At 30.8% G+C, this 7,652-nt stretch overlaps 1 protein-coding gene across 1 annotated transcript; it reads right to left on the reverse strand.

Annotated features, from left to right (window-relative positions):
- On the reverse strand, positions 1,076 to 2,651 carry LOC109348355 (UDP-glycosyltransferase 73C5-like). Its single transcript, XM_019588754.1, has one exon. It carries the CDS (start codon positions 2,595 to 2,597, stop codon positions 1,131 to 1,133), a length of 1,467 nt encoding a protein of 488 aa, XP_019444299.1. The 5' UTR covers positions 2,598 to 2,651; the 3' UTR covers positions 1,076 to 1,130.

A 7,652-nucleotide genomic window follows, 5' to 3' on the forward strand; every position in this document is an offset into this window, starting at 1 on the left:
GTGATACAAATGCAATATTGTAGTTGCGGTAATCGTTGCAACCACATCACACTGCAATTGCAGTGTGACATCGAATCACAATGACACAATAGCAACAAGACACAATGCAACTGCTTAGGACCGCATTTGGGCTATTTCAGGCAACAACACAATTGCATCGATATCAAAAATATATTTTTATCACAAAATAACTCACACAACAATGGTCGCAATCCGCATTATAACAGCTGCTATCCGCATCACAACGGCTGCAATGACCACAAGTAACCATAATCACAATTGTAATCAAAACACTATGAATACATAAGTTGCAAGAGCATGAGCTTATAATTATTATATTGGGTAGTTGTTAACGCTTCTCGATATATAAACACAATTGGTCGAAGTTCCTTAACAAGTTTTGTTGTGTTTTCCCATTCTTTTTTATTCTCTTTCTTCTATTCGATTTTGCTACAACAAATATATTTTTATCACAAAATAACTTATATTGTAATGGCTGCGATCTATATCGCAACGGCCGCAATGACCACAAATATTATAATCACAACCACAATCACAACCGCAATACAATTTAAAAACTATGGATATATACCTAAGCATGCAAGAGCAAGAGCTGATAATTATTATATCTAATAATATATTAGTAGCTGTTACCGCATTCCCACATATAAAAAACAATTGGTCGAAACTCCTTAAGAAGTTTTGTTGTGTTCTCCCCCATTCTTTTTTATTCTCTTTCTTCTATTCAATTGTGCTATACAGCATCATGGTACTCACACAATTTCTAAATAAATTTGCAAGAAATGTGAAGCAACTAAGGTCTTTGCTAACACAGGTTGATATGCTTGATGAAACATGATAAATCACTCCAGATAGATAGTTAGAGAAACTACATTGTATTCCTCTATTTTTTTTAAATAACAAAATTGGGCAAATGAAATAGAATGCAATATCTCTCCACCTTAGCATAAAGACTTATACACGATCATCACTATATCATCCATCATTTATTTGTATTATTGTTTTTGAAGATATCAATGATAATTAAATATGAATGAGGAGTAATACAATGACAATTTATAAAACTCATCCGATAAAGATATACATTTTTTTTCCTTCTGAATGAGATATCATATATCTTTCTTGGAATTTTGGAAGATATCTTGGATGAGTAAGGTCACGTTGGAATGAGAGGATCCTCCTTTTTCCACAGCATTTTTAGCCATCTTTGCAAACTCTCTAACCCGTTCTCTTCTTTCTTCACGTTCACTAGTCTCATCCATTAACTCCTTTATGGCATTTTCAACATCTTCTTTCTTCACCAACACACCAATTTTATCTTCATTACCCCATGTAACAGGAGTCTCTACCCCAACCTTAACTCCAACTTTCAACACATGCACAACTAGATTCTGATTCAAAAATTGATCTGCAAATAGTGGCCATGTAATCATTGGTACACCAGCAGATATTGCTTCTAGGGTTGAGTTCCAACCACAGTGTGTTATAAACCCTCCAATTGAAGGGTGTGCTAATATCAGTAGTTGAGGAGCCCAGCCCTTAATTACAAGGCCAACCCCATTTGTTCTTTCCTCAAATCCATCTTCCTTAATCCACTTTTCCAATGCTTCTGACGTACTACTTTCCCTTATAACCCAAATGAAGGGTCTTTTTGATGCTTCTAAAGCTAAACCTAGCTCTATGAATTGCGGTGGTGTTAAATTACATAGGCTTCCAAAACATGCATAGATTACACTACCTGGTTTTTGAGAATCAAGCCACTTTTGATGCTGCCACTCATCAATGGAACCATTTTTACCTCTTTGAGCCTTTTCCAAGTGACCCTTATTACTAAGTGAAACTGGACCAATACACCAAACTTTATCTCCTCTTACCTTCTTGTATTCCCTTGCATAAGCTGGCTCCAACTCTTCAAAAGTATTCATGATTGTCCCATAAGTATCAATTTCAGCTGCAAGGACTTCATCACCAAACTCTTTCCACGTTTCATCCATTGGTGCTGGTGTTTGGGCTAAGGTCATTTCAATTTTGTCAGCGATACCAGGCAAAACAAAGTACTCATTTTCATCTTTTATTCTCTCCCTAACATTATGGACTCGTAAATTATGCAGACATAACTGACAAAAACAACTTACTCCTGCAAATGAAATCCTTGGAATGTTGAATTTTTTAGCTATGTGGATTGTATATGGCAAACAAATATCAGAGATTATGCAACTTGGTGGAGGGTTTAACTCTTCAAATAGTGTTTCCACTGGTTTCCTTACAAAGCTCAATGCAGTGAAGAGATTCAATGATGTGCCAAGTGAAGGTAGCATATCAAGATTCTCACACCCTTTTGGTAACCCAGCTTCTTCAAATGGGAATGGAACTTCAACTAATCTAAGCTGAAAACCAGACTCAATATAAGAAGCTAAAGTTGATTTGAAACGAGTAGCATTATGTGGTGTTGTGACTAGTGTAACAACAACATTTTGCTGCACTAATATTTTTGCAATGTCTACCATAGGGATCATATGGCCTTGGGCTATAAATGGAAATAAGACAAAGTGGATTTGAGGTGTTTGTGATGCCATTAGTATTATGGAATGATAATAGGATAGAGTTCAAATATGAATTCACTTCAACTTTGTTAGAGATAAAAAGGTATTTTATAAGCATCCAACATCACTTTATGGGTGATGTAAGCGCATACATGAGCAATTTATGTGCAAATCATTGAATTTGATTTGAATTCTAATAGATAAGATTAAAAATCATCTATCAAATCATATAAATATGTTTAAATAATATTTTAAATTATACAATTAATTTATATCTATTGGATGAATTTTCATCCTTTAATAATCTATTATTATAAATTTGGATGGATGGATATTCAATTATTTAGTTTGTTAATTGAAAAAAACATTTTTGAAGATAATAATCTTTTAAAAACCATTATCTTGATAAATATTTTTAAAATCACTTTCCAAAAATCACAATTTGAAAAAGTGTTTGTAATTTTCTTTTAAAGTAACTTGTTCAACTTTTAAAAGAAAATATTTTTTTTTGCAATATTCGACAATTATGTAACATTTAAGGTTTCAAAGTCCAAAGCTATATATTATGTATGTACTTAATTACTAACTTTTAATATTAATTATATCCTCATGTTCAATTGATCTTAATTTAATAAAAAATTAAATAAGAATAAAAACACAATAAAAAAGTGATAGTTAAAATAATAAATAAAATTAAAAAACAATAGATTAGATAAAAAATAATTTTTAATGTTTGGTTTTTGAATTAATAAAGTATTAATTAAAATAAATATATTGATGAATATTCATTTGATATAATAGATGAATGTGCATCTATTTATTATTAAAGTTATTTATTTAATAATTTATTAACTCTATAAATAAATTTAGATGAATGGTACATTATAAATAATTTTGTGACAAGAGGAAGTTGGATTATGAAGTTGGTCATGTTTGTTTTTTTCTCTAGAAAATCTGCATTGCAACTTTTCCACAAACACCAAATGGAATGCTGACCATTCACTCTGTATTATTGACTTATAAATATTGTCCTATCATGTGACAAGATAATGAAAAAGCTAGTCAAGAAAGATGGGTTGTTCTAAGGATCTTTGGGGATCCTTCTACCTAGCTTCCTCTAAATACATCTATTGTTTTCTCCTATAAAGAAGGTATTAAATATATTCTATATTCTCAATATTTTTCAATCATTTCTTTAATTAGTAATAAAAGTACAAGCAGAAATCAGAATTCAATTTTTTTTCACCTTTAAAAATTTGGTCCCTAAAAAATTAAAAAAATATTCCTAAAAATTTCAAATAAAATAAAATTAGTTATTTTTATAATTAAATTAATTCATATTATATATTATATAACATATTAAAAATAACTAATTTAATGTACATTTAACATTTTTGATGATCATTTTGAATAATACAAGGTCAATAAACTGAAGTGAGTCTAAAAAAATTGGCAAGACTCTTCTATTTGATTAATCAGATCTGCAAAGGTCTCTATCTTGCTGGCACATTTGTCTAGGGGCTGCTACCTTCATCCTTGCGTGGAGAATAATTTTTAAGAACATGTAACATTCGTGATTGACACTCAAATACTTTTATTATCATGTGAAAATATAATTAAAATATTTAGGTTGAAATGCATTTCTCATTCCTTACATTTTACTCCTATATAGAGTTTGTTCTCCAATTAGATAATTTTGGTTTATTCCCATTAGTTTTGTGAAAATAGATATATGCATTAGTCATTAGCACATAATAAATTTTGACAAACAATTATCAAAGTTAAAATAGACTGGTTGATAAGGACTTAAACAAAACAAAAAATTATATGGACCAAAATGAAAATATTCATATTTTATTGGGATTGTTGGACCAGACTGCGACCGGTTCCTTTGTTACAAAGGTATGAGAAGAGTGAAGAGTCACAAGTGAGATACCACGTCTTGAACCAAAACCTTAAGGTATTAGTTCTATGGGCCTTTCCTTCTTATAAATTCTTTCGCTCCTCCCCGCATATCCAATGTGGGACTTCACACTTGAATAAACCCAACACGGATTATTAAAATATTTAAGTCATGATCATGGAACTATTACTATTGAGATATGTGGTTCTATTTCAATGATTTTGTAGCCAATATTTTTCCTCCTTGTCTGCTTAGTTATGCTTAAACCTACGACTTGTATGCCAAGGTATATTAAAACATACAACTTGCTTGTCTTTTTTTTGCAGTATTTTATTACATTTAGTTTGCATATAAAGGCAACACCATCAAGTGAATTTAATCAAATATCAATCACATAAGAATATTTATGGAATATTTTTGTGAAAATTCTTATTCCATTAAGAGAATATTTTTGTGACTAGAGAAATATTATTCATTATAAATGATTTTTAGTATTCTCCTTTTTAAGATAGTAAATTTTACTCGTGATAGTCTCTTATATGAACTTTTCCACGTCAATTTTGTTTGCATATTTTTTAAATCTTGAACAAACTTCTTTTTGGGAAAGAATGAGAGAAATAACCAGTGGATAAAACTGTGAAACCTTGTTTAAGTTTAAAAATTAGGAAGTTGTAGAATACAAGTAATATTATTGTTTATATATTTTGGGGACATGTGATAGACAAATGGACAAATTGATACATCATAATAAATGAAACTATCATTAACCCCAACGATGCTGCATACACAATGAAACAAATTTGACTGAAAATACAACTAAGCATATCTTGGAACTACATCACCTATAGATTGATGCATGATTATTATTATAATGTCTTTCAAATACACAAGTTCAAAAAATTCATTCTAAGTTGTAACACATCCTCCCACAAAAATAACGGGTTTCAAAGACTACCCAAAGACGAAAATTGTGAAGAGTTTAATGGAGAAATAAATGCAGACAAAATGGATACTTATGGGATAATCATGAATTCATTTGAAGACTTGGAGCCAGCATATGCAAGGGATTATTACAAGAAGATAAAAAAATATAAAGTATGGTGTATTGGCCATTATTATTAATCAACAAGGATCACTTGGAAAAGGCTCAAAGATGTAAGAAATGCTTCCATTGGTGAGTGGCAGCACCAAAAGTGGGTTTATAGTAAAAAACCAGGGAATGTAATCTATGCATGCTTTTGAAGCCTATGCAATTTAACACCACTGCAATTGATAGAACTTGGTTTAGCCTTAGAAGCATAAAAAAGACCCTCCATTTGGGTTATAAGGGAAAGTAGTAAGTTAGAAGCATTGGAAAAGTGGATTAATGAAGATGGATTTGAGGGAAGAACAAATGGCTTTTTAGATGAAAGGGAGATATTTTCCAAAAAAAATTATGTGAGGTGTTTTTTTTATTGGCAAAAGAAATTTTATAAAAAAAGAAAAGAATTTACAAGAACTACAAGAGAAGAGAGCAAAGAAAAGAAAAACAAAAACCGATTACATGATAAACTGATACGAGAAAAAGGGTTAGAAATCCATTCCGAATAAATAAAAGAATTTTTGTCCCTCTGACTATTAATCCAAAGCCAGGAGTAAACTCTAGTAGATTCAAAAGTCTTCTGAAGTAAAGGTTTGACAAAGTTGAAGATGTAATCGTTCCTAGCAAGCCATATAATCCAAATTGTAACAAACTAAATGATACTCCAAATATTTGTAAGACGGTTGTTAGAAGTCACACTCATATGAGAAATAAAATGAATTATGAGTCTAGAAGGAAGCACTGTGTTGATGTTCAACCAATTGTAAATGAGTTCTCAGACCGAATATGTGATATTACAGGTAGAGAATAGATGTTTGGAGGTTTCTACACACTCGTTGTAAAATGAACATAAGGGGTCTCCTCCTTGAGATAAAGTAACTCCTGCTTTAGGAGTGCATCCTTAGTGGGAATCCTATCCTGAAAAAGTCTTCAAGCAAAGGTAGTGAATTTTAATAGAGTTTTTGATTTCCAAAGTGGAGGAAGATGATTGATGTTGTGATGTAATTGTTGATGATGCTAAGTGAGAAGATCGTAAGCAGATTTTACCGAGTACTAGTTGGAAATATCATGGCACCACTCCCACGAATCAATAGCATTTTCCCGAAGCACATCTTTTGGAACTTCCTGCAAAAAAGAATAATTAATTCATATTCTAAACTAGAATCTTTTTTTTTAAATGGTTCGATTCATAAGAGCGACTCTTGTTGGAAGGGGCAGTCATGTACACTGAAAAAGATTAGTTCTTTACCCAATAAAGGAGAAAATATTCTTGATAGTACAAAAAAAATATCAACTACCAAATGTGATACATGTTTTTTATATTTTATAGGACATGTGAGTCCATTTGTCTTTTACACATAGAGGACATGTGAGTGCATTTGTCTTTCCTAATAATGAATGTTTGATACCTCTATGTTCATGTACTAGATATCAAAGGTAAAATAAATCTTAGTAATAATCTTCATATGTTTGGTGCAAAGAAGAATACTAGAAAATTTAAATATAGTGGATAAAATTTTGTCCCTTAATTTAGTGAGAACATTATGTGACTTTTTATGGTTTAACTGAAACGCTTTTTCTAAAAACGAATTTAAAATTCACATAGTGGAAATTTTATAGCCTGTCATCCTTGTTTTTTTTGGCTTTTCAAATCACGTAAACATCTCTCATATCTTTTTCTTTAAAATTTATAGTGCACTACCTAATTTTAAAATGGTAGTTTGAAATTGATATGACTATGATGCTCAAAGTGGTGAAACCAAGACACGATCCTATCATGTCAAATTTCTGTTTCTGATTCACTTTATAGACAAAAGATTAGGAGTATGTCAGGCTAAAAGAGAAGAGTTTGTAATGGTTACAACTTCATGAAAAAGCCAAATTAAAATTCTACACCACTCTACTAGATTTGTGAATTCTACATCATTATACTAGATTTGTGAATTCTACATCATTGTACTAGGTTTGTGAATTCTACATCATTGTACTAGATTTGTGAATTCTACATCATTCTACTAGATTTGTCACTTGAGCACAAGGCATATCCTAAAGGATATTATTCAATAAATTTTCCTATTTCATTTTGGAACAATATATAGTGTAA

This window comes from Lupinus angustifolius, chromosome LG05, assembly GCF_001865875.1.
Source record: "Lupinus angustifolius cultivar Tanjil chromosome LG05, LupAngTanjil_v1.0, whole genome shotgun sequence".
Classification (NCBI taxonomy): Eukaryota; Viridiplantae; Streptophyta; class Magnoliopsida; order Fabales; family Fabaceae; genus Lupinus; species Lupinus angustifolius.

What these genes read in the sequence shown, in the direction of transcription:
- LOC109348355 (XM_019588754.1), bottom strand. Translation starts at nt 2,597, where the DNA reads ATGGCATCACAAACACCTCAAATCCACTTTGTCTTATTTCCATTTATA.